Source organism: Astatotilapia calliptera, chromosome 22 (genome assembly GCF_900246225.1).
Source record: "Astatotilapia calliptera chromosome 22, fAstCal1.2, whole genome shotgun sequence".
Classification (NCBI taxonomy): domain Eukaryota; kingdom Metazoa; phylum Chordata; class Actinopteri; order Cichliformes; family Cichlidae; genus Astatotilapia; species Astatotilapia calliptera.
In genome coordinates this window covers 10,669,254-10,696,933 of record NC_039322.1, presented here as the reverse complement: position 1 = coordinate 10,696,933, position 27,680 = coordinate 10,669,254, and the positions used below count along the sequence as shown (strand labels likewise).

The following is a 27,680-nucleotide window of genomic DNA, read 5'->3' as shown; positions in this document are numbered from 1 at the left end:
AAGTTTGATGTGTCACATGGCCCTCTTCCAAACAAAAGTTGTATCCAAGATGGCTGACTTCAAAATGGCCACTATGGTCACCACCCATCTTGAGGAGTTTGCCTCCTCACATATACTAATGTTTCACAAACAGGACTTTAATATCACCAACCATTCCCATTTTATTATAGTGTATCCATATAAATGGCCCACCCTGTATATATATATGTATATATATATATATATATATATATACAAACAGAAGAAGACGGCCGTAGTGATCGATGTAGCGGTTCCGAATGACAGCAATATCAGGAAGAAGGAACACGAGAAGCTGGAGAAATACCAAGGGCTCAGAGAAGAGCTCTAGAGGATGTGGAGGGTGAAGGTAACGGTGGTCCCTGTGGTAATCGGAGCACTAGGTGCGGTGACTCCCAAGCTAGGCGAGTGGCTCCAGCAGATCCCGGGAACAACATCGGAGATCTCTGTTCAGAAGAGCGCAGTCCTGGGAACAGCTAAGATACTGCGCAGGACCCTCAAGCTCCCAGGCCTCTGGTAGAGGACCCGAGCTTGAAGGATAAACCGCCCGCAGGGGCGTGCTGGGTGTTTTTATATGTATATATATATATATCAAAATGAAGCTAGTTTTTCTCAACGGGTCCCTGCATGAAGGCCATGAGCCTCTTTCTAATGCTGACAGGTTGAGCTGAACACCACACAAACCACATTCCTGCAGTCATGAGTTTGGGCTGAGCTCAGTCACGAGAGAGAGAGAAACAGAGCGAGAGAGAGAAAGAGAGAGAGAGAGGCTGAGACTCATTCGTGTGATAGAGGCATACGCTTCAATTCTGTGTGTGTCTGTAGGACCATCATGTGGTAATTCTCTCGATTAACAGGAGTTATGGTAGGAAGGACAAAGGGAATACAAAGATGACAGCTTTGGTGAACTGATGGAGTTTCATCTGAAGTTCAGGTAGGACATGTTTAGTCTTGCTTTGGAACTCTCACGTGTACAGGTGTCAGGAGAAACAAAATAACTTACAGAGGAACTTTTGCGCACAAAAAAAATGCGTAGGAGCAAAAATATTCAACCATTGTCATCGTCGAGGCTTCAGTTTAACGTCAGGTTAAGGATACACTGTTTAGTTTACGAGCAGGCAAAAAGGATGTGCAGTTTGCAACACCGGACATGAAAACATGATGCATTGTAAAGATAACAGCTGGGTGTTTACTGATAAAGCCCTCTGGGTGGTAAAAACATGCACCGAGTGCAAGATACAGCCTGCCTGCACATGTGTGAAATGTGTCATTCTTTTTCTTCCCCATCCTCATCTGCAGGTGCAGTGTAAGCAGGCAGTGATAAACTGTCTCCATGCCAGTACTGGCATTGTTAATAAGGTCTAACGTTAGACCTTATTAACAATCAAGGAAGTGAAAATGAAAGTAAATAAAGTCAGAATGAGAGCAGTGAGGAAGAGGTTAGACTTCAATAGGTTAGACACCGACAGTTTAAATTTCACACTTAACTGCTAAACTTTGTTTCCAACGACAGCCAGAGAGAGCTGGTTAAAAAACATTTAAGTTCATTACTTTTCTTTTATTTGACGGTCAGTTTTGGTGCTGGAGAGGGATCTGGTTCAGGTGTAGTGTCCACAAGAAACCTGTGTCTCCTCTTCTTTTATGAGACAGCTTCTCTGCTATGGCATTTTTGCACGTTTGCGTGCAACGAACGAGTTTTATTTTGGTAAAACTCCAAAATAATCACAACAATGTAATTTCTCAACAATTCAGCCCATTTGTTCTGCCTCCGTAAGCAGATATTGTATCAGTATTGCACAGTAGTAACAGCCCACATCCCCGAAAGCAGAAGTTAAAGTTTCCTGCAAGGTTGCAGACTTCTCACAGTTAACTGTAAATGTGTTTATTAGCGATAAAGGCCTCTTTAAGGTTTTTTTTTTGTCCCTGTTATCGTTATGGCTGTGGTTTCTTTAACATATTTAGCTTTTAGCTTTAGCTTTTTAAATTACTGGTCACAGATCGACTTTGGGTTTAGTTTCTTTTAGTTTACTTACAGAATACTGCAGTTTAGGGGAAACATGAGCTATACATGTGCACCTAAAGCTCTCATAGAGTTTATTCAAGTGGTGCAAAGATGTAGGGATCCATGGACTGCTGAAATGAACATGAAATGGAATGAGAACCTTACCTTATATGCTACATAGTCACCCTATAAAGGCCTCAGCCTCCTGTCAGATCAGCATTTAACACCTTACTAGTACTTAGCTGGGCTCACTTTTTATCTTCAGCGCTGCCATTCTGGATTCTGTGAACTGGTCCATTATCCAACCATTAAGTGATGGATACACTGTGACTGTTAAAAGGATGGATATGGTCAGCAACAATAGTCTGGTAGGCTGTGGTGTTTAAACTGTGCTCACTTAGTACTAAGGGGCAAAGTGTGTAAAAAGAAATGACACATCCACCATGCATCCTTGATGCGAGATTGGATGGCTCCACGCTTTTTATACCAAATTTAGATCCTACTATCTGAATGTGGCAGCAGAAATCGAGATTCATCAGACCAGGAAATATTGTCCAGTCTTTTTACATCCAATACTGGGAAACCTGTGAACAATGTAGCCTCGGTTTCCTGTTCTTAGCTGACAAGACAGGTATTCTGCTGCTGTAGTCCATCTGCTTCAAGGTTTGACGTGTTACATTTTCAAATGCTCTTACCTGTTATACCCACTGGTGATTTGAATTACTGTTGCCATTCTCCTCTGACCTCTGACATGAACAAGGCATTTTCACCACCAGAAGTACTGCTCACTGGATTTTGTTTTTTTATTTTTCAGACCATGTTTATGTACCTAAATGCATAAAGGTGCTGTCATATGATTGGCTTATTACACTTTTGTGTTAATGAACAGTTGAACAGGTGTATCTAACAGAGTGGCTGGCATATAGAGACTAATATACATGCTTTTCTCTGTGTTGGAGGACTGTGTGCTGCATTTGTAACATTTGACTGATGTAACTGATCATCAAGGTGATGTAAGAGTAAAAAAGTTCAAACATGCATCTAATATACAACATGCATAAAACTATGCAGCGCTACTGTTTATGTAAAACAGTACAGCTACACTTTTTTCAGGTGCTTGTCAAGTTACTTCTAGTATGTAATCAATGCAAAAGTGATTTTAACTTTTCCAGTCATTTCTCTCTAATATATTGACATGCCCATGACTCAGCTCTCTGCGCAGTTCAGTACTGATAGTAGCTAAATATTTTACTTCCTTTGGTTTTGTGTGTACCGTCTTGAAGTTCCCCTTTGTTGGGACTCATACACTAGGAAAAGAATAAATGAATGCATTCCTCTTTACTTTATCTCTTATCATGACGTGCTTCCTCACAAATGTGTTCTCCAGGCTTACCAAACAGTTTCCCAATGCTATTCATACTGGCAGTCACAACCTCTTACACGCACATGATTTTCTTTCTGACTTCTTGTGATTCTTGCAAAATCGTGCATGACTCTGCCATCACATGAGCCAGAGGAACTTTTAAGCTTAACAGTTTAGATTTTTTTTTTTTAATTTAATTGTTTTGTTCTTAAGGACACAATGACCCCCGAGATGATGGAGGACAGCAATGGAGTTTGCCACATAGTGGAGGAGAGGGAGGGGGACGTTCAAATTCAGTACTCCAGACCTCATGCGCGGGACAGCATCAACAGCAGACCTGACTGGTCGAACGGTAACTGCATTTTTTATTGTATGTATTTGATAAACAGCTCTTCATTCATCACATCCTTAGTTCGGTTTTTGTGCATCAAAGATCAGCTGCTGATGGAAGATGAATTTATGGCATATAGCTTTTTATGCTGATTTACTGGCAGTATTGTTTTGCAAGTTGACATTTGTAGCTTGTTAATGAAATGAATTGCCTTTTTACTGCGTCTGTTTGAAGGAACAAGGCTTCTGGTCTCAGTATGAATCAGGATGTTTAGCTGTTAGATATAAAACAGGAAGTAGGATAAATAAATAGCAAAATCTTTGTGCCTAACCCTGGCCAAAGTGTAGCCTACTAAGGCCTATGGTGTAGAGAAATAATTGAATCAATTCATTTGGATTACTTTGATGTTTCTGCTTCTTTTTGCTGATACAAAACAGTCATGACAGCATTCTTAACAGTGTAGGAAACCCTTCATCCTCTGCAGCTTGTGCTACCTGTGGTGCAATTTGATTTTCTATTTATTCGCTTCCCAAACCTCTCTTTTCATTCCTACACCTGGGACAAGCAGATATACCTTCTAATGAGACCTAAAAGCCGAGCTGCTTTTTTAAACCACCTCAGTGAGGTTAAATGTTGGACGTCACAGCAGTTTCTGAAACAAAGTACCACAAATGTTATTGTTCAGTCCCACAAACTGAGAACTTCTCTTGGGCATTTGAAAGCTGCCAGAAACATGAGTGTTCACTTCAATTCAGGCCTCATGTTTGAGTCTCACGTTAAAAAAAAGTTCTCCTAGTTAGAACCATCTATAGAATTAAAGCTACACTTTCACACTCAGATCTGCAGAAAGTCGTCTATGTACTTTTTAAGCCTGGATTATTGCACCTTCCTGCCGTCTGGCAGGTGCTTGGCATCTTACTGGATACTTCAGACAGCATCACATCACCCCCATCCTGGCTTCTCTCTGTCGGCTCAACGGATGAACTGATCTAAGAGTTTACTGATCGCTTTTTTAAAGCTTGTTTGGGTCTGCCTCCGAGCGAGGCAGCAGAATAACTGACCTTGTATGAGCCTGCTCGAGGCTTCAGGTGGGGCTTTTTAAGTGGTTCAAAAGGTTCAAATCTAGAGACAACCCTCAGCTGTGATGTGACCTTTCTGAGGAGACCATCCTTCAGAATTAACGGCTTCTTTTAAATAGCTTCTAAAAATTCATTTCTATAGACTTGCTTAGATGTGATGCCTTTTATCATCCTTTAGCTGTCTCCCTAACTGCCTGCCTCCAGTCTCTTTAAATATGTTAATATTTTTTATTCTTTTGTGTGTGTTTGTGTGACCTTAATCTTTGGAATTCATTTTAGTAGCCTAGATTTCCAGTTCTGTCAAAGCACTGGATTATTATCAAAGCTGTGTGTTTTCTACCAACTGATCTGTTGAATTGGTTGCAAATAACATGAACAAGCTGATAAATCATATTTAATAAAAGCCAAATTGGGTAATTCATCTCACACACTATATGGAGAAAAGTACTGGGCTTTGAATTCAGGTGTTTTCAGGTGTATACGACCAAGCACCAAACATGCAGTCTGCCTTTAAAAGCATTTGAGAAGGAATGGGTTAACTAAATCAGAGCGTGGTGCTGTAATAGGACGCCACCCCTGCAACAACTCAGTTCCTGAAATTTCCTCCTTCTTAGATATTCCACAATCATCTGTTATTTGTGATATGTGACGTGATAAGAAGTGGAAGCTTTTAGAGATCACGGCAACTCAGGCATAAAAAGTTACAGAGCTCGGTCGCTGCTGAAGTGGACAGTGTGGAAAAGCAGCCAACTCTGTGTTGGCTCAATAACTGCAGAGCTACGAGCCTCGGCTAGCATTAACATCAGCACAGAGACCGGGTGCTGGGAGCTTCATAGCGCAGGTTTCCATGGTCCAGAAGCACCTGTAGATGTAATGTGTAGGCAGTTTTGCCCACATAGTGCTTTAGTCAGACCTACACTACCTTCCACTATGATTATAGTGCCTGTTTCAGTTCAGAGAAAATATTAATGCAACAGTTGTGTAAAAGTTGAAAAAGCGAGTTAAAATCTCGTTCTTACTTACAGACTGTTTGCGTCAATCTAACCAATAATTCAAGAACTCTCTGGATGGATTGTTTGCAAGTTGTTTCTGACTCTGGCCTGTTTCAGTCTGTGATCCACACGCGTGTGTTTGGATGTCTTAATACATTTTTAAGCTTTTTAGCACTAAAACAGAAATCATGGTACCACACTGAGTGCCCTTGTGCAGGCTTTTAAATACAGAGTGAAAGATTTTGGGTATGCAACACATGCTTACATGCAGTCCACGAATTCAACAGCCCAATAGCAATAACATTATTTGTAGGTGCAGTGCTGATTGGTTATAAAGTGGGCTTGCAAAGGAAGAAAACTGCATCGGAGATTTTAAAAAGCAGCACAGATCTGACTGCAGTGGGCAGTTTTCATTGTTTTTAGCACTGAGTTTCACTTCACTAGTTCTTTTGACTGCACAACTTCTGTGGTCTCCTCAGCAGCTAAAGATCCAAAAACAGACAAACCAGAGTAGCCCACAGGCAAACTGACACTGCCCCCATGTGACAGTACACAGCGACACAGACAACACACAACCGTGCAGATTATTTCAGTGCAATAGCAGTGATCATCATCCTTCAACCTAACGTCATTCCTTATTTTTCCCCTCACTGTCCACGCCCCATCTGGAGTGGCTCCACACCCAAAGAGACTTTTGAAGCGGTGTGTGGGAGGCATTATGATCCCAAAATAGTTTTCACACATACTTGATCTTGATGACATGTTTTATTTTCATATATTCTTGGTTTCCTGTGACAAATGATTGAATCACACATGGCACATTTTAAACCAGCACAATCATTCTTACAGCTAACAGAGACGCTCTTTGAAACGAGGACAAAAAAAACCTGGATTATGCTCTCGTGGAACTGCTTCTGCACTCGCCTATTCAAACCTGAAGTGTGAAATTCCTCCTGCGCCTTATAATGAACCACATACCAGTGCTGGGACTGTTGTGCCAGGAATGCTTCGAGCCTGCACGCTTTACCAGAAACACATAAAGGCAATTTTCACCTCTGAGCACAGTTTCCTCATTTCCTTGTAAGTTACACAGTGTTAGATTTTATTTATGTTCTGTAAAGGTCTCGGATTAAAAAGCCTGCTCTAAATCTGTGGTGCATATTTTAACCCCACAGCTCATCCTGTGGCTACTTTTCTTAAAGTTGTTTGTGATGACTAACACACCAGAGGTGGACTGAGGTTTTAATGACCTACATTTAACAAAGGTTCACTATTGAAATCAGTTGATCTTTACGATTACTTTTTGGTCTTCCTTATTCTCATCGCATGCACACTGTCAGGTGTTGGTCTGTGATGTTTTTTGGTTTATGTATATGGATGAAATGAAATGAATCAATCAATCGATTCAAAGGTTTTATTTCCATACTCTTGTCTTTCTCTCAGGTCAGTGTGTGGCGTCAGTGCCGAGCTGCTCGATGCTGTACCCCAGCTTTAATCTGCTTCGGTGCCGTGCCAAACTGGAGAGGGAGGGCTTCCAGGTTAACACGCGCACACACTGAACAGCAGCACGTTAGAGATCTTTACCAAATTAATTTGTTTGTTTCACGATTTTAGATTCCACGTGAAGACATGGAGACTCCACTGAAAACAGCTCTGGACGTCCCCTCGGTCAGGAGATACATGGTTTTCAACTCGGCTCAGTTTCATTTTATAATGGCGCCGGTATGATGATCTTTCTGTTCTCCATTATCACTTCCTGTGTTTATTTTGTTTGTTTTCAATATTTTTCTTTCGGTTTTCATTCTTTCTTTGAAATGTTTTTCTTGTGCAGGCTGTTTCTGGTAGTCAGAGTGAAAATAGAAAAGAGAGCAAAACAGACAAAGATCTCCATCAATCAGTTTGAGTAAATTCTGCACTTTCATCAAACCTCCAAGGTCTTGACTAACTGGATAGACAGGAAGTTTTCACAGGCTCATTGTTCAGAGGAATTCCCCTTAAAGGCTGCTACAACATCTTACAAAGAAATGCGGAAAAGTTACACAGATTTCAGGTTTTATAGACAGTGTACTCTCAAACAATCCCGAAAAAAACAAAACAACAATATTTATTTATTTTTTTAGTTGAAACTTTTAAATTATTTAACTAAATGATTTTATTGTGATTATCTATGTGCTTTGACTTATAATCTATTAAAATATCCATCAAAAGTATACCACATTTACTTTATTTCAATTGACTTTACACTAGTTCGGTATTAAAAAGCATTGTTCTTTATTAAATATCCAATACAAATAAATCTTCTTGTTTAGATCCAACTTTGCAAGCCTAAGCTATGCTTAGAAGAGGCTGTCCCCCGGCTACCCTTACAAACAAACTACACTTGTTCAGTCTTTTTCTGCAACATTTAGACTCTGATATGTAGCTCTTGGGGGTTCTTTTTTCTCTGGCCATTGCATGTTTGGATTTGCTGGGTCATCCGGTCCTGGAAGACCAGCACAGGACTGCGCAGAGTTGTGTGAAACAGTTGTGTAGTTTAGGTGACATATGGCAGAGAAAACAGGAAGTCCTTTCATTTGAGAGTCATGAATAGAGTAATTGCCATGATTTCAGTGTTTTTGCTCTGGCTGTAAGTATTGAGTGAAAAACTGTAGTTACTAATTCTTTTATGTTTATCTAGTAATTAATAAACAGACTAATAAGTTTGGAATTCCAATCAAAACAAGCATCATTAACACATCTCTGTGGGTTCTGGGTAAATTTGAGGTTTTTCATAAGAAATCCTTTATTAATAACGCTGAACAAACATCAACAACAACAGTAAAAATCACCCTTTTAATGTTCCATTACCAGTCACACAGAGGCAGAGTGAAATCCAGCTAGACTTAAATTCGAGCAGAGTTTGTGCTCAGCGAAGATGCAAAAACATCAACGTTCTTATTCGCTTAGTTTCACTCAGTATTTTCACAAGTGGGTCCGCCCTACAGTTTTGAGAACCAGAATATTTAATGGTTTAGCTTCACAGCTGACACTCCTAAAGCCTCCTCCCCTCTGCTTCCACCAGGTGCTGTATGTGGTTTTGTGGTGTGCGGTGTTTTCCACCCTCCACCTCTACATCACCGTTAGCGACTACTGGGTCCTCTGTCTCTCCGTCAGCCTGATCTCCATCGTCCTCACCACTGCCGTCATCCTCATCCTTCACTGCAGTAACAAGGAGGTAAGTCAGCTGTCACGACATGCCAGTAAAGCCAGTTTTGACACAAGTCTGACCCTGAACTGATTCTCAAACCATTCTGTGTCAGATCAATGTGAATTTAGATATTCGGTTGGTCCAGGTTAACGAGATGCTGGTGAGACACAAGCTGCTGGTGGGCGTGGCTGACTGGGTGCGAAACTGCACCGGAAACATGAAGGTTAGTTTGATAACATCAGTTCAAACTGGCAGAATATGAAGCTGAGTATGGGCTGTTTCATACAGTTCAGGCTACCAACTTCCATTTCATTCATTTCCCCCTTCTTTGTTTACAACCTGCCAAAGATAAATACACAAATACAGAGATGACTGACGATTCAGCACCAATGACAGCAAACAGTCAGACAGAAGGGAAACGGCCAATGAGAGGAAGTAAAACCTTTAATTGACCTCAGTGGAAAACATTGTGATGTGGAGGAAAAGTGTGCAGGATAACGATAAAGGTTTAGGAAAAGTTCACAGGAGTAATAATATTGCATGTTGTGGTGCAGGGCATCTTCCATGCTTTAAACAGATCTATTAAAATGAAATAATGTGGTGATTAATAGACATCAGTGGTCCACTGAAGCTCGTGTCTGCTGTCCCCTCTCTGTGTCTCTCTGTAGCTGTACTTCGTGTATTGGGACATGTCCCCCTGTTTGAGGGCGCTGACTGAAACTTTAGAGGAGCTCAGCTTTGCGACGACTGACACTCAGGTGAGAGAGTCAAGTACATCTGTCGCCCGGTTTGTTCTGCTGCTGCTGCCGCATCGATTTTTCTGGAGCTCCGCTGTTTGCCCTCCTTCCAGATCGATAGAAATATAACTCCAGGTTGCCGCAGGAAACAAACGCAGACATTTGGTCTTTAAAATGATAAAATCGATGTCTAACTCCCATCAGAAAAAACTGAAGAGCAAGATGTCTCACTTCGTCCTGGTGACCAAAGTGTCGGCCGGAGAATCAGATGCGGAGGAGCAGGACTCCGATGAGCAGACGCCTCTGCTGGAGAATGGCAGCGCAGCCAGCGGCCGATCATCCAACCAGCAGAAGGACGCCACAGCCACCAAAAACTACAGCCTCGTCCCCGATGCAGCTTTACCTTCTCAGGTGAGAGACATGATGGTCTGGGCGATAGTAGACCCACGTTAGTCATATCAGCAACAGATCTATCACATCTGGCTGATCACAGATGTGTGCAGCTTCACGGGGCACTAAAATCAGAGCTGAAGCGTTCTGCTTTTCATTGGAGGAGCAAAATGGCTTCTGTTACCAAACCTCACAAGCTTGTTTTATATCGTGGGTCACATTCAGCTCACTTTGATCTTAAATGGGCCGTACCAGTGCAAAGAAGTTTAACTACACATGTAATCCCTGAGTGCGGTTTCAACGGGACGTGTCAGTTTTTCTCTTTGACAAAGACATGCTGCTTTTGTGAATAAAAAGAAATCTGTCAGCACGACTACTTGGGCTTAAATTCTAAGAAATGAATGGGTAAAACAGCTCAGTAGTGGCTCATTACCCAAACTGTGTTTTTCCCCCCTCTCTGGTTCTTTCTTGGTTCTTGCCAGATTCTAAAAATAGGTAGAGCCTCAGCTGAACAATACACAATATACTGTATTACACCATGTCATTATTTATTCAGCGGAAATTAAGCCAAAAGCAGTGAGTGAAAAACTGAGTATGTGCCATGATTCAGTAGCTTGTACAGCCATCTCCAGCACACGTGCAGCTAGCCAGTTGGATGTGGGGTGAGCACCTCCTTATATCAAATAGTCACTGAAAAATGTGCCACCCAAAAGAAGAGGAGGGCAAAAATGTTTATTTAGATTTGTTTTTAAAGTTGTTGTTTTTTCATGTAAAGGTTTAGGAAATATTAGTGTTTGTGCCTTACATTCTTTGACCCACTTACCCACCACAGGTGCTCAGACTCGCTGATGATCAGTCAGTCGAGTGCATTTGAGCAGCAGCGCCTGTCTGCTGATTACTGTTGCACTAGACATTGCACTAGTATTTTCAGTTAATGAGCATCTGATCGTTTTTATGGCTACGTTTATATGACTGAGACCTTAATAAGCCCCTTGTTTCAAAGTGTAGCCTGCAGAAAAGGCTTAACTAATCATTTCAAAGCACATTTAAGATTGCATTTTGATAGTTTCAATCCCACCTCGCATTTTCTCTCACACACATCCAATATCTGCTTATGTCCTTGTTTTTATCCTTGCAGGCTAAAGCCTACCAGCTCCTCATGACCTACAGTGCGGCTTATGTGAAGCTCCTCGTGTCTGAAAGGCTCTCAGGATCGTCACACCACAGAGGTCAGAGAAGCCACTGCACCACAGCCCCCATCTGCCTCTGTCAGTACATCAAAACAAAGATCCTTCAATAACAACCAAAAGCAAACCAGAAACACAGAGAGCTGCTGGAAACTACACAAACTGACATATGGGAGAATTTTTCTCAGGAGGCATTATGGATCAAGAACATTTTGATTCCCAGAAGGACTTGTTTGGAGCCTCAAACTCTTCATTTCCTTAGTTTTAAGGTTATCGCTCTCTTGCTGCATGTCAGCTGCTGTTTTCTTGCCCGCTCTGTTTGCACCAGCTGGATGTTTACTCATTTGCACGCTGCCAAACGCTGTCACTGCAGAACACAGGTCCGTCCAGCTGCTGTAAAACAATGTTTGTCCTCCCGTGTGCATGGCAGTCAGCCGTGGCCACTGCTTACTACTGTTTAAATTATTTGTACATATATTAAATACAGGTTATTATGACTTGACACACAGTATATGTATATATGCGTTTTTCTCAAGTAGAGTTTTGAGGCACTTGTGCTATTTCCATATTATGTTACTGCTCTGTCTCACTACATTACTCAACCCTAGGCAATCACACTTTGTAATTTTAGTAATTGTTAAATTGTTCTTGCAAGTCCAGACAATCACATATTCCACACGTATTAAAACCTATCCATATTTTTATCAAAAAGGCTCATTTTGCTGTTTTTTTTTTAAAGAGTTTTGTGGGATTGAGTTTTGCATCTTTGATAGCTTAGACCTTAGAGGGTAAATATTTATATTGTGATACAAAAATCCCAGTTTTTAATAAAAACACAGAAACAAGCACTGGTATGTTGCATGTTTTTTTTAGGTGTTTTCTTGTAATTCACTGTAGAAAAACTTGAAAAAGTGCATTTGGGGTAAATTTAAGGGTCATAAAACATCGATGGCTGCCTGTGACAGGTCTCCTTCTGACTGATGAACAGTAAATGAAAATGATGAAGCAATATGTATGTATGTTTGCCTTTAAAATGCATTCAAGCGCAGTATTCGATTGAATAAACTTATTGTGCTGTTGTAGACAAGGACACTAAGCCTGTCGAGTGATTTGTAGACAAAGACACAATGTGTGAAGGGAAAGTGATGTCAGTGTGTAATGAGCTTTGTTTTTTTCATCCTGGCAAAAAAATATTGTTTTGTGCTTCTACACCTGCGGTTTTACTTCCCAGAATCCATCCTGAAATATTTCCAGACGTCGCCCATCAGTCCTGATGTTGGGGCCGGGATGACAGCCCAGCGAGAGAGCAGCAAGATGACACAAACACAAACAGCAAGACAGCCAGCGTGGCCAACACGGGGGGGAAGCTGGGACCGTGTGATAGAGGAGAGAAGCGTGCAGCGTGAGGCCAAGTTAAACGATCTCAGAGACACCGGCTCTCCTCAGGAGGCTAAACGACCATCTGTGATCCTGCACACACGGGCTGGCTCGACTCCCACCTTTTCCCTCCAACCTCTTTTCTGTTGGACAGAGACCTCGCACCATTTAAAGAGGCAATACCACAGATTTTAATGATTCTTATATGCAAAAAAGCAATATAGAAGAGGTTTCAAATGCAAAGTGACAAACCTGTAATAAAAGATCACTAAAAGAAATAAAGTATACCAAACTTTGGGTAATAAATTGCACAAAAATGCTAGCGCTAACAAAAATGATACTAATTAAAACTCACATATGAAAACTGATATTTAATTCCTTATTTTAAATTCATGAGAGACTTTAATAAACCCTCCAAGGCTTTCAGGCTTTACATGAATAATTTTCATAAAATGTGAAATCAGTGCAAGATTCTCAGAATAGATGAATTGCATGGAGGGAAGATGTAAGGTCTGGAATTCAAATAGCCTATGCTGAGATCAATAAACAAACAATAAATACACATTTTTAAACTGGTGCAATATCAATAACTATGTGCGCAATTAATTATAGTAGTGTTATTGAAGAAAAGAAACGGACCAGTAAACAAATAAAAAGGCATGAAAACTACCACTGGAAAAAAGTGACCTGTTTTCTAAAATGTAAGAAATCTTCAAATGAGGACTATTTATGGACTTTATGTGAGGGGGGCCTGACAGACATATGTACATAAAAGCAGTTCATGAACACAGAAACTGACGGGAAAGAACGCATAAGTCTGGGAAGGAACAACAAAAGGGGAGGTGATAAAATATTTGGGTGACTTACGTTACTTTCTGGTCTCAAGAGAAAGGAACTAATTGAATAAGTCCCCACTAGATGAGGGCATGCAATGTACTTATTTTCTTGGGTAAATTGTTCATTCTATTCAGTTCATTTTAAATGTTAGCTTACTTCTGATCCATTCACTAACTCATCTAAGTCTTTATTTTATGCCAGCAGATGGTGCGTTTCAGTCACAGCCCTCCTTTTCACCCACTCATTCTCCAAGTCTGTAACTCTTTTGGTTTCTCGCGGTCAGGTTAGTGAAATGAAGGAGCTGAAATCTGCTTTGAGATCTGCACTATTCAGGTTGAAAGTAAAGTCGGGGAAACCCAGAAGCATACTGGTTCAGACAGCAACTAAGGGGAACCACAGGACTGTATATACACTGAGAGCTCAGGGGTCCCCAAAACTCACATACAGACACTGCTTTCACTTTTTTCGTGCTTTTACTTTTATTTACAGCAACAGTTGTTGCTTGTTTGGAACCTAAAGTGACCATAATTGTCTTTAGCTTACAATATAAAGCACCTTGAGGCAACCATTATTGTGATTTGGTGCTATATAAATAAAACTGAATTGAATTGAATTGAGAGGGTGGATCACCTAATGCTAACAACCTTGGTCAGTAATGCTTTAATGCTAAATATTTTTATTTGTAAGTCACTTGAACTCAGGTCTCGCCTGGCCTTTAAACTGTTTGTCAGTCATTTGTCCATTTACTTTTGAACATATGAAAATAGCTCAGTTAAACCCTTTGACCTAAAGCTGAAAGTCTGCACTTCAATCACATCTTGATTCTAGGATTTAACGTCCACTGTGGTGACAAAACGACAAAAAAATACTGTCCAAAGACTTAATGGTGTGGAAAGGGAGTGAAATCAACCTTGTGGTGGTTCCAGAGGGGAAAAGATCCATTTATAATTATTAATCGTGTTTTCGATAACTGTGGGTTTGATAATGAGTCTTTTTTTCATCCATTCCGGACCAAAGAGGCAAAAAAAAAAGATGGCCAGGAAACAACATGAAAGTGACCGATGTGATATGATTTTACATGTTTATACAGTAAAACAGTTAAGGAAGGTTTATTAATTTTAATGTGCAGAGCCCAAAACCTGCAGCACATCCTGTGATTAAACAGAAGATAGCAAGAGACACTGTAGTCCATGTTCTGACAGAGGAAGGAAAAAAGAGACAGAGAGAGGCAGAAAACCGGGGCAACTATAAATAGCATCCTAGTGATGAGGGAGAGAGGAGATGCCATAGAGACTGAGAGGATGGAGAGGTGAAAAACAGACCCAAAGAATGAGACGCTGTCTTCGTCGATTTCTTGTTCACAGCTCAAAATTATTGTTTTATTCATTACTCAAACAACTGAAGTCAGAAACAACCAATGCATGTGCAGCACAGCCATGAACATAATTAAAATAATAAACCCCAAGAGAACCACATGTACACGGTAATTTTTGGCTCTTTGAACAAGCAACCCGCTGCATTTACAAGCCGAAAAACAAAACAGAGAAATGAAAAGGAAATAAGGAACACACATCCCAGCTGTAGCGCCAACAGCTGCAGTTCATCCCATCAGAAAGGATTGCATACGAAGATGCAGCCGAGCAGCAGACAAACTAGGAGTGACTCCATTCAGTCAGCACACTCACTGCCAGAGCCTTCTGTGCAATTATAATACTAAACAGCCCTGTGTTTCATTTAACATTGATTTTAATTCAGTGTCACCATACTGACTGGGCTTGTATTTGCACTGGGAAAAAGAAAATGTGAGTCTTAAGAGGAAAATTTTATTTTTATTCCTGCTTAGAAACTACTTTGACATTTTGGGAGACACATTTATTTAGCTCTCCTGCAGAGAATGAGACAAGATGAGATGAGAATACTGACGCTCATATTTTAGCACTGAGGGGGAGCTAATTTAGCTAAGTCCAAAATATAATAAAAAATACACTTATTAGCATCTCTAAAGCTTAATACTTAGAACATTACATCTATTTACTATATATAATACAAGAAGAAAGTGTAAAAATAAATTTAGAGATGCTTAAAGGCAGATTTTGAAACAATTGGACATAGCTAGCAGTTTCCCGCTCTTTTCCAGGTTTTATGCTAAGCTAGCTAAGCTAATATCTCAAGGCCACAGGTAGTAAAACTCTCTACAGGAAAGATATTTCATTCTCTAAAATGCTGATCCATTTTAAATGCTGAAACACAACTCCTCTAACATGTTTGGGAGTCACATAGCATTTTTAATCTTAACTTGTTAAAGCAGTTTCAAAACAACGACAGTGTTAGCGATTAGCAGCCTGTTTAGGTTTAGTGTTCTTTTTTGTTCCAGCTTCAAATTGTTATTGTTTTATTCCTGTTACTTACATTTTACATGCAACAGAATAAATAAAATGTACCTAAAAGGATTGAATAACATGGGATTTGTAAAATAAGTAATTATTGTGGGTTAAATTCCTGTCTCAGATTAAAAATATCAATATAAATGTTTTTCAATGTGTTAAACAATATATAAATAATAATATTAAAGCTGTTAGGTAATTATCAAATTATAAACTTTCCCTATTGTGTTAATATTTTTATAAAACTTTTTTTTTTGGAATATTGTCGTCCTAGGGATCAACAGAGATATGTTAATAGGTCCAATAACTCCTAAGAGGAGAAAGAGAGTATGAGAGAGTCATAGGTTCATCTAAGGTAATATGATAGAGCTGAAAGTGCTACAATAGAACACAGGCATTAAGTTTTCCTCTCTCTCACACTAGAAACATTCATTTTACCACCCCGGAAACCTGACTTTATAGTTTACACAGTAACGGTGGAGCCACAGAATTGCATGAAAACAAACTCTGTAGATAAAATTAAAGGAGCCACACTTCTAGCCTTAGTATTTAAGAGAAATGGAAGCAAACTGAGGATGACATGCAGGATTATGTTGCCTCATTCTTCTAATTTTTCACTAAGTCTCATAAAAAGTGTTTTAAAGATTAAATAGCAAGAGATGTGCAACACAAAAAAGGCTAACACACTTCTAAAATGCTATATTCGCAAACCTAATATTTAAAGACTTATCATCTAAGTTGTCTCCTTTTCTTGTTTTGACAGTAGCTTCGTTGACATCTTGAAAAATACTTCAGCACACATTTATTTCAGGGAAATGTTCCCAAGAGCAGCAGCATTTTTTTTTTTTTGCACTAAAAGCCCATTAGCTTAGATTTATATTCATGCACTGTAAAAACTATAAATGTAAGCAGCTGCATCATCTCGTCCTGTTACTACAAAGTGCAATATCATAGTGGTAAGATATCAAATTCAGGCCAATTCAATCAGTCCGACAAATTCAATAAAACAGCGATATACTGCAAATTATAGCAGACAAAGTCTATGCATGGGTAAATACTGGATAAATGAATAAATTTCAGATTATAAATAAATAACACATAGTTCATATAGTATCATTTTAAACAGATAAGTGTTGATATAATACATAAACAGAAATATATACTCTGATTGGTCAGTCCAGTCTGCATTTGGCATGTTATAAATGTACATCGACTATCCCCTCTGACACTTCTACACTGCAAATCAGCACTGCTTCCACATGGCACGCATAAAGAAGAGAACACATGTATATCTGCACCAGCGAGACTTAAATAAGCTAAATAAACCTTTTTTTTTTAAATGAGGCATCTGAAATTTCATCAACCGTGGGGGTCGCCACTTGGTCAATTTTGCTGCTAAAATATGTAACACACACACAGCGGCCTATCCTCTCATCCAAACACATCAGTGAAGGACGTATAAATTAATCAGCATCACATGAATTGTTAATGCAAGGAGCTTTGTTTCCCTCCTGCAGCTCATATCTAGGTGTAAATATTAAGCGGCCGCTGTGATAACAGCAAAGCTGGGCCTCGTTTGACAGCTGTTTGCATTTGGACGACAGCTGTGGTTGGTTGTGAGTGTGTGATGGCGGCAGGTTAGGTCAGAGCTGTGTGTGTGTGGCTGTATGCAGAGGGCCAGCAGCAGTTTTGAGTGCATTTTTTTTAATGCTTCTACATCCTCATAATGATTGAGAGTTAGCTAGCTAATACAGGCCATGATTTCCCAGCAGGACTTAATAGTGGAGTTACGGCTCCCAGTCGTCATCGTGGTGCTGCGATGCTATGATGACTACCACGGTGAGGATGGTGCACAGCACAATGGAGGCGATGCCAACCGCCAGACTGATGAAGGAGAAGTTGCGCGCCTCGCGGGAGGCTATTTCCGCCGTCACCATGTCCCCTCTGGCTATCGCCGTACGCACCTAAGTGAGAAGGAGGGAGGAGAAATTCGAAAATGTGTTACGCAACAAGCAGATACACGAGTGGGAGCAGGAGAGAGTCTGAAACAGCATGAATGGATCGATTTCACTGCAGCACAGGCTGAATGTGCAGTAACACCCTATAACATCATATAGAGCTCAGACCGGTGGGTCCATGCCCTGTCAGATCAGCTCAGCGCACAGCCAGCTGAGCAGGCCCAGAGGAAAAAATCCATTCTGTCCCATTGCACTGACAATGGTGCAGTTATGTAATGATGTGGTCTGTTGAGTGCGTGTTGGTCAGCACAGTCTGCCATTAGATAAACAACAGAGCAACATAAAAGTATGAAAGTCACCAGACGGAGCTCTAACTTTACACCACCTGCACAGAAAAACAGCATTTAAAAAAAAAAAAAAAAACTGCGCCTGCTGATGCAGATTATGTAGAGGTGACATCAGTGAATCCACAAAGTAACATCTTCCATCTGTTTTTTTTTTTTTTTTTTTTTGTATGATTATGAATCACAAAATACTGGCTCCTGGTTTGCAGTCGGTAAATTCATAGCCACGTCGTTTTCTGTATTTCAGATCCTATCTTGGCAGGAAGAAAGAGCCACAGCCTGTTTTGACACAAACAGTCAAGGGATGAATGATCTTTCCTGACAGTCACATGCAGCTGGAAGGCTTTTTTTTTTTTTTTTTTAATTCACAACCCATTAAAAAGATAAAGATAAAATAATTTTGTCTGAAAACCTTTATATATGTGCCATTTTACAAGAGTTGCTTTCCAAAATATATGTCAAGGCTTGAGATAATTTAGTTTTCTCATTTGTAGTGTCACAAAGTGTGAAGTATCTCATTCTTCTGCGACTAAGGGCTCCAGTGTTGCCCTAAAAACTACTGAAAATACACAAGAGAGCAACAAGTGACACATCCCCTACAAACTGTAGATAAAAGATGGATGTAGGCACCCTTTTGCTTAACTGCCTTTGCCGTTTTATTTTTTGGAAACCTGCAGTGACATATTTCAGTAGTAGCGAGTCGGTAAAAGTGAAATCCAGGGTTTTTTTTGGTTGTCCTTAAAATTAATCGCATAAAGGTACAAGTCCATTTTTAAAACTACCGTAAACACAGTTCAGAGGTCCAATTCAGTGACGTGAATAAGGTGAAGCGAAGCTCAACAAACAGCTAGCGGCATAATCGACACCTACTTGACAATTACCTCCCACAGGACCACCGCAGTAGATGTACCACAGATTTTTCACACAATGATGTAGTTCTGCTGTAAATTTGGACATTTTGACGTGGAGGTCTGAGGAAAACTGTAGTTTCTGTCACATTCAATAACCTACACATGTCAAAGCCATAGATACGCAGTTCTGCTGTTGCCTTTACTGAGCTGTTCGCTTATCAACAAATGTGTAGTCTTTCAGAGCTTAAAATAATTCCACAAAATGTATTTGGCTCCTTCCTAAATACTTAGTTTTTTGCATATTTGTCCCACTTACATGTGTCAGACCATCAAACAACTTTGAAAATTAGACAAAGATACCCTGAGTAAATATAAAATTACATTTCTGATTTCATTTATTAAGGGAAAAGGTTAGCTAAACCTACCTGCACCCTATACCTGGTTTTGGCAGCAGGAACTTTAATCAAGTGTGTGTGATGCTTGGTGGTAAGACTTTCATATCACTGTGTAGGAATCTTGTCCCGCTTTTCTTCACAAAATTGCTTTTATTCAGCCAGATCGAAGCGTTTTCCACCACAAACAGCCCGTTTAAGGTCATGCCAAAGCATGTCAATCGTTTTAAATCCAGACTTTGACTCAGCCATTCCAAAACCTTCATTTTGTTTATTTCTGAGCTATTCAGAGGTGAACTTTCTGGGTTGTTTTGGCTCATGCTGCATAACCGAAGTAAACTTGAGCTTCAGGGTGTAAACTGATGATTTTCAAGATTTTCTGGTAGACAGCAGTTTGATCAATTACAGCAAGCCCAGAGTCCAGAAGAGGCAACCCAGCCCCAGACCAGCACCCTACCATGTTACTCTCCCATTTTTGTCCAGTCTCTTTCTTACTGTTGAACTCTGACCTTAACTGAGAAAAGTGAGGCCTGCAGCTCTTTAGATGTTGTTCTGGTTCTTTTGTGACCTCCTGGATGATTCGTCGATTTGCTTTTGGAGTAATTTAGGTAGGCTGGACACTCCTGTTACTCCATTTGTATACAGTGGCTCTCACCGTGGTTCACTGGAGTCCCAAAACATTTGAAATGGCTTTGTAACCCATTCCAGACTGATAGATGTCAGTGACTTTGTTTCTCAGGTGTGTTTCTTCAGACTGTGGCATAATGTGTTACTTTTTGAGATCTTTTATCCTTCTTCAGGAAGGCTAGCTAAAATTTAACTCAACTTTCAAAAACTGTAGGGCATGTAAATAAATTTGGATAGCTTTTTATCCCTCAATCAATAAAATCATAATTTAAAAACGTCATTTTGTATTTTCTCTGCTTATCAAATATTACAATTTGTATGATAATATGAAACATTTAAATGTAAGAAAGATACCTGTTCTGTTTACTGAGAACCACACGGCTCGGCTGTTTCTAGAAATTATTGAGAAATTACTGGAAGTAAAATATTCTCTTAAATATTGATTTTATAGAGTCTTGTTTTAACGTGCAAAGAAAGAGCTTTAAGTCACTGAAAGTTTTTGTCTTATTTTACAGGACGACAAGAAAAACTGCAGGATTTCTATCATTTATCATTTTAAATGCGTCTGCAAATAAAATGGCTTTAAAGTGAAAATTCATCGCAAAGTCATCTGTAAAGGTGATATTATATCGATATGAAAGCCACAGATGAAAAGGAGACTATGAAGCAGCATTAACCTGCACTGCTTTGATGATCGCAATGATGCCTGTTGGCCAGAAGCAGCAGACGGTGGTGAGCACTGCGATGGGCAGGTAGTCGTGCGGCGGTCGGCGGTCCATTAGGGTGATGCTCGGTGGCATTTGCATGGGGTGAATCTGGCCCGGTGGGATCCCCGGGTGAGTTCCTCCAGCCGGCATGTAGGGCTGACCCTGAACAGAGAGAGAGAGGAGGAGAAGATGGAGAGCGGTGCTTTTAAAACAGTCCAGCAGCTTGCAAAGCTCTTTCCACACCAAAACACAGAGGAACACGCTAATGTGAGTGAAGAAGGGCACAGCAGCCGGGCAGCAGGAAGCAGAGCCTGCTAGGATCGCTGGTGTCAGAGGGGGCATTTTTGATTGTCTCATTTTTAATTTAAATGAATTTCTCACAGTTGGACGAGACGTTGGAGGCGACCTAATCGTGGCGCGGAGGCACTGAACATTAGCTCTCTATGCCAAGTGGACAATTTTAGCTTTATTTTAAACCACCTGCGGAGCTGAAACGTGACTGCACTGCACCGTACAGTCATATCTGTAATTACCATTAGCTGTGAGACGAGATATCAGAGTGCAGTGCCGCTTTCAGCCTGTCGGGATTAAAAATTATGTTCAGTACTTGGGGTTTTTTTTCAATTAGATGCAAGAAACGCATCACAATTCGCTCTGCTTGAGCTGTGCATGTTTATCAGCTCAGCAGGCCAGACAGAAATACACTTAAAAAAAAGAAAAAAAAGGAAAAGGATTTTGTGATTTTGTGCTGCAGTGCAGATTTTGCTCTCGATATTATTCTCCTCGCATTCAAACCCACGCTGCTTTTAAGAAATTACCGACGGGAAGCTGGACAGCTGCACTTTCAGATGTCTGATGATTCACAGTCTCTTTCCGAGGCCTCGTTTTACAACTTTGATGTTAGTTCAGGGTAAAATATAAATTGTTTGATCTATTAACGTGGACGAACGTGTGGCTGTAGTTCAAAAATCCACTGTGTTCTCCAGCAACAATGAATGGGCAAAGAGTACAGATTGGTCTTTATAATACATGATGTTGAAGCTTAATAGTTCAACCAAGGATTTATGTCGTCTGCTCAAATGGTCTCATTCCTGTCATTGCTGTTATTAATATATTAGAATACTCCGAAGCTCCCAGGACAGTGAGATGAGACCTGGAGAGGTAAAACTCTGCTGCAGAATTAGAAAAACAGGAAAAGATTTAATATTTATCATCCTCTGACCCCTCAAATATCCCCATCTGTCAGAGATGCTAAATTTATGAAATTTATGTTTTATTTTTGAAAAATGAGCCTCAGAAAAACAGTAGAAACTGAACAATACAGAGAGAAGCAGCTCTACTTGTCCTTCAACCCTCCTCCACCTACAAGTACTGGCCTTTAACTTCAGTTTAAACTTATTTAGTGCTGTACATGTTTTAGTTCCTCCCTGCAGTCATCAACTATATTGTTAGTTTACAGCTGTGCTGCACTTCCTTTGTTCTGCAGAGCCCCTGATGTCCCTTGTGGGGACATTTTTAATTTCATGCACGCAAATTATTGTCTTGATAATTTGGAATAATGCTCCTCTAATGATTTCACAGTATTTTGCAACCCAGATCCGAGCTTGAGTGTCATAAGATGCTCTTACGCATCGGCATCGTCTGTTGTGAAGGACATCTCCTGCGCAGCCAGTTATTCCTGCTGATCGTGTGTCTGTGCAAAAGCAGCAGCAAAGCCCAAAGAAAAAATATGGATCTCTTTATGCAAAATTAGCTTCTCTTAAAATCTAATTGTCTTGTTTATGAAGGATTTGTGCACAAATTATTTTTAAAAAAAAGCTTTACAATGACGTTCAGCAACAAAAGATTTGCTTTCTTTTTTGTTGTTGCTGTTTTGTATATGAATTGATTTAAAATCAGCCAAATCAATTAATTTTACTGGCTTGAACTGCTGCTCTGTGACTCATTTTTCAAACTTACGGCTCCTCTAATGTACGAATATTGTATTAGCATTTATATTCCACCTCAGTGACGCACTCAGTTATGTATTAGAGTGTAAAAAAAGCAGTATAATTTATGTAATGTGGGTTAACTGATTACATTGATATTAATTAACTGACACGTCAGCTTTCATGTATTATAATTTATGTGTGGCTTCCAGACGATCTTTCACTTTAAGCACACTTTACTACGAAGTACCGATTTCACCCGTCAGGCTCAAAGCTCAGAGAAATATCTCGATTGTTATGAGAATCAAACAAACACACTCAGCCTGTTTTTGCTGGAAAGCTGCACACAAAAATGAAACCACATGTCCTCTAGCCTGAAAAATGTCCTACGCCTTTATATAAGTACAAGGACAATCAATGCAAATTACTTCAGCCTAATAATGCAACAACGTGCAGAATTAGCCTGCATGTTTACGTCCCTGTCTGACCCTGCAAAATTAATGAAATGAAAGCAACACCAAAGAGCTTATTCAAAACACTGCTGTGTGCATCATTAATCATTAAAAATGATCATTCATCATCATTAAAGATATTTAAAATCATACGAGAGGCTCTTTGTGGGCTGGTGGGACACGAGCCTGATGAATAAAGACATGCTCACTGGAACAAATCAGGTGGTTTGTAATTTTCCTTTTTCTGACTGAGCTTTCCGGACATTTATTGCTGATTATGTGGGGAAAAAAGAGACATCGTTTGATTAATAAATGTCCAGCTAATTGACGCAACAGCAGGTGCCACAAACGAAGCAGAAAATGAGCAAATTACTTCACAAAATGCGCATTTTCTCTGAAGATAGAGACAAGCCCCTGAGATAACAGAAGAATGTTTGATTCCCTGCATAATAAGCATCGAATGACATTTAGTGGATCTTACTGAGGAGTGAATTATGGACAATTTTAAACGAGCCGGAAAGAAGTGTGGAGGTTTAATTCTGCTGCAGCCTGCTGCCAGAGCTGTGAAATCTTTCAAGGCTGTGTCTCACTCACCGATGCCATGGGGTAGACGGGAACGTAAGCTGTGCACGGCTGCAGCTGAAGCGGGTAGCCCGGGTGGAGGTATCCCACAGGAGGGTGCGCCATGGTGCCTCCCGGAGCCTGGGTCTGGACAGTGTAGCCCTGCGGGGCTCCCGGAGGCCCCATCGGGGCACACTGGAACTGAGTTTCTTGGAGGTATCCCTCTGAACCCGGAGGAGGAGGCGGAGGAGGGTAGTTGGGCTGGGTGCCCGGCGCGGGAGGCATGTTGGGGTGCTGGGGCATGTTGGGGTCCTGTGGGCCGGGCAGGTACGGAGGAGGCTGCATGGTCTGACGGCCAGAGTCATCGAGCCCTGAGAGTGGAAGAGGGAGGAAAGATGAGGAAAGGTAGGTGAGCAGTCAGAAATAGACAAGGCAGAGGAAGAACAATAAAAGAAACAGATGTAAGAGCGAGAGCGTGTTATCTAACTCGAGCACGGCTACACGTGTGTTTGCATGTTGGCTCTAATATGTCTTATTTCACTGCCGAGGAGGAGAGAAAAAAAACAATTACACGGAGCACAGCTCTTCAGCAAGACTTAAAAAAGCAGCTACAAAGCCTGACATTTCCAACCTGCGCAGGCTAATGATGACAGTGATTGGCATTTTCACTGCCGGCAAAGGAAAAGAAGAAAGGCCTTTTTCTCTGCTTATCCTTCACAAAGAAGTTTATTAGCAGCAGAAATTTGGCATTTCAGGTGTCGAGAAACACGTCCCGAAGCATCTGTCTGCTTCTGGACGTCTGAACACTTTAATGCTCACACCTCTGCTCCCTTTGTGTTTGCTTAACACTGAAAACAACTGAGAGGGTGTTGCGTTGTCGAAGCGGGGAGGTGGCTGAGATAATCCAAGTTGACAGGGACATGAGGAGGAAGAAAAGGAGAAAAAAAAAAAAGAATGGAGATGGATGGAGGAATAGAAGAGGGAGGATTTGATGAGACATGAAGAAGAAGAGCAGGAGGCAGTGTCAGCGAGCGGGAGAGAAGCTGGGTGATGAGGGATGACGACTTGTGCGCTCGGGGGACCGGTTTTACGTAAGAGGCCCCAACCCTGTCACAAGCAGGAAGTGGACCAGAAAGAGACAGAGGGGAAAGGAGCGAGCGCGAGGAGGAAGACACCTTTGAAAGGTCATCACGTGATGAGCAGAAAATATATCAGAGTGTGTGTGTGTGTGCGCAGCATCTTTGGCAATTATAACTTGAATTCCATATAAAATAACATGAGACGTCACATTATTTTCTTCTTTATGATAAAGATCTTAATAGCGCAACGACCTGCATCCAGATGAGAGAAATAAAACTGTGGGAACACTCAAGCCGAGTAGTTAATTTAATCGCTCGTCATTACTCTGCAAAATGCAATCACGCGCAGTGTTTTGTCATCACTTCAACAACAGATTTAAGCTAAAATACACATTTTCTTCTGTTATTTCACTGAATAAATAATGATAATGTTTCTTTTTAATTAAATCTCTTCCATTTTCTGCCTTAATGTTTGAATTCTGTGCAGGAATAGATCACTGTCTTAAGCAAGTTGTCTGCTACTGATCCAATTCTAGCCATCATTATAGATCAATAGTCTTTTAATCAAATATATATTGATTTTTTCCCCTTTCCATTAAACTGTAATGCTTAAACATTAAAGGGACAGTTCACCTCAAAATCAAATGTAGATCAAATTCATCCATCTCAGTTGTTTTGGCACGTGCTGTCCAGTTTTTTAAGGGATCAGGTGCAGAAATGCTCCTCTTCTCTTGGATATAATGGAAGTAAAGTACTGCCTTGTGGTACTCAACATGCTAAAAAAAAAAGCTTATATTGGGAAAAACCCAGCAGCAGCACCTCTTCACAGAAATAATGACCAGGTTACTCAAAAAGAAAATCTTGATGTGAGCAGTTTCATGCGGAAACTCCCAAACTACTCCAGCCAGCTGCATGAAAGTGTCAGCCTGTCCAGGCGAGGCTGTGACAGAGTGACGGCATTTAAACATTCATGGCTTCCTCTCTCAGATCAGCTGTAACGTCTCACAGCTCAGCAGCCATCTTGAAACATCCCTGGACTCTTGCTTGGCCAGCAAAGTTTAAATTTGCCTTAATCTCAGTGATCACTGGGACATAAAACAGTTGAATCTGTAGCATCCATCTATCTTCCACTTGGTTGCATTTTATTCCAAGTAAAGTGAGCATTTCTGAGCTGGTTTGGTGCCGATATCATAAAAAGTCACACTAAAAACAGCTGAGATCAATAAACAACAGGTTAAGGCCCGAGGTAGGATATGTCTGATTTGGGGTAAAGTGTCCCTTTAAGGTCGCAGTCAATCTGCAGCGCCCACAGCTGCAGATTTTACTGACCAGAAGCCGTCAAACACACCTAATCAGAAATATTGATTTTCTCTGTTGAGTTACAACCTGAGACATTTTGAGCTGTGGGAAATGTTTGATGATTCACCCAGAAGCATGCACAGAGCTGTGGCAGTGGCACACCTGAATGTGATGCTGCCCTCGAGTTAGAACTAAAACCGAGTCCGTCTGTCATCAGCAAAATGCCTGTAATACTCTCTTCTTGAGGCATTTGCTACTTAGAAGCTTGGAACAGTTAACTAATACCTGTACATCCATTTAGCTGAACACATTAACGTCCCTGCTGTATTTTAATGGTTTTGCATTCCCATGAGTGTCTTCTGAGCATCAGCAGATGTCCATCCATTGTTTAATTATAGCCTCTCAGATCTGATTAAAGCACAAGACAGCGGTCACGTTTACAGCCGGCTCCACATTATGCTCTTCACACCTCCTGAGGCAAGATCAGGTGTCATCGTCTACTTTGTTTTACTGTTTATTTGAATATTTTTAAGAGGAAAGATGCACTTCACCAGCAACATCAGTAACTGGTGCTTCAAATTCTAAAATATTAGAAAGTGGAAGGATTAAAGTGTGTGTGTGTCTGTGGAAGAGAGGCTCGGGTTCACGAGCAATAAATGGTTGTTAAAGGCGTGCACGCGCAAAGGACACCCACATCCTGTCTATAGTCAGGAGAGATGTACGTAGGCCCGTGCGTAATGATGTGAGACATATATAACAGAGGGGAGGAAAAATAGGGAACAGGGAGTCCAGGAAGGATGTGAAAGCTCACTTCAGTGAAGAAAATCTGAACATGAAAATAAACTAAATGTAAAAGAAATAAATTCAGCAGATACACACAGAAAGTCTGATGATATTAGTTTAAAGTCTCCACGGCCCTGCGGTTATTTTTTCCAACCCCCACCAAAGCTGCACCCACACAGCGGTGCATCATCTTGTAGACACAGCAGAAGCAAAAGCGGATGGAGAGGTTGACAAGGGGGCAGCTGGGAAAAGCGCAGATGACAGCAAACTAGAAAAAACCAAAACACACACACATATATATAGGCCGATGCCCTGGATCTGCCTTCGTGCTTCAGACAATTAAAACGCCTCACCGTGCTTTTCTGACGACATGCTTTCAGATCTTCTGTCCGCCTCCTTTGATCGGATCTATTTTTTTTCCTTTACTCCAGTTGGTGGTGAAAATCCTCCTTCAAGTGCGCGATGATGCAGACTTTTAATCCAAACGGGTGCAGCCCATCCTCAGGATGTTTTCATCTTTATTTCTTTAGCGGCAGTAACAACTTGAGGTGTTTTTTCTCCTTCCTTTGTTGCTTTAAACCCGGCTCTGTCACCGCGCACAGCTCCGTTCAGCTCCCCCTCCTCTCCTCTCCTCTCTGTGCGCGCAGGGCAGTCTAATAATGTTTCTCCGCTAACGCGTCGCTGTACATTGAATTAATGAGACACAAAGCTATCGCTGTCTTAAAGCGACAGCTCGGACTCGGGCAGCGCGCACAGGCAGCAGGCTGGAACATCCCATTACAGCTCAACAAACGAGGCAGTCTCTGAATTGGATG

General features: G+C 40.8%; 2 protein-coding genes across 3 annotated transcripts; one reads left to right on the top strand and one right to left on the bottom strand.

Moving 5' to 3' along the window:
• The first annotated feature begins 760 nt into the window (after positions 1–760).
• On the top strand, positions 761–12,127 carry tmem268 (transmembrane protein 268). Its single transcript, XM_026157052.1, has 9 exons — positions 761–952; positions 3,597–3,735; positions 7,229–7,323; positions 7,400–7,507; positions 8,847–8,999; positions 9,085–9,195; positions 9,641–9,730; positions 9,914–10,120; positions 11,238–12,127. The coding sequence occupies exons 2-9, from the start codon at positions 3,603–3,605 to the stop codon at positions 11,397–11,399; spliced, it is 1,059 nt and encodes a 352-aa protein (XP_026012837.1). The 5' UTR covers positions 761–952; positions 3,597–3,602; the 3' UTR covers positions 11,400–12,127.
• Positions 12,128–14,845: 2,718 nt separating this feature from the next.
• On the bottom strand, positions 14,846–27,666 carry prrt1 (proline-rich transmembrane protein 1). 2 transcript variants are annotated; one of them, XM_026155970.1, is made up of 4 exons: positions 27,219–27,666; positions 23,738–24,075; positions 20,734–20,925; positions 14,846–17,848 (listed from the first exon to the last, which is right to left on the bottom strand). In XM_026155970.1, exons 1-4 carry the CDS (start codon positions 27,235–27,237, stop codon positions 17,672–17,674), a joined length of 726 nt encoding a protein of 241 aa, XP_026011755.1. In that variant the 5' UTR covers positions 27,238–27,666; the 3' UTR covers positions 14,846–17,671. The 2 variants fall into 2 exon arrangements, with proteins under 2 accessions (XP_026011755.1, XP_026011756.1); XM_026155971.1 differs by lacking the exon at positions 27,219–27,666 and adding an exon at positions 25,417–26,110.
• Positions 27,667–27,680: the final 14 nt, after the last annotated feature.

Bases quoted from the DNA above. Each gene is read 5' to 3' on its own strand.
- tmem268 (XM_026157052.1), top strand. From the start codon at position 3,603: ATGACCCCCGAGATGATGGAGGACAGCAATGGAGTTTGCCACATAGTG. The intron at 7,324-7,399 runs GTTAACACGCGC...TCACGATTTTAG, and splicing joins TGGAGAGGGAGGGCTTCCAG to ATTCCACGTGAAGACATGGA. The intron at 9,000-9,084 runs GTAAGTCAGCTG...ATTCTGTGTCAG, and splicing joins TTCACTGCAGTAACAAGGAG to ATCAATGTGAATTTAGATAT.
- prrt1 (XM_026155970.1), bottom strand. The intron at 20,926-23,737 runs GTGAGTGAGACA...CTCTCTGTTCAG, and splicing joins CCGTCTACCCCATGGCATCG to GGTCAGCCCTACATGCCGGC. The intron at 17,849-20,733 runs GTTAATGCTGCT...CTTCTCACTTAG, and splicing joins CGATCATCAAAGCAGTGCAG to GTGCGTACGGCGATAGCCAG.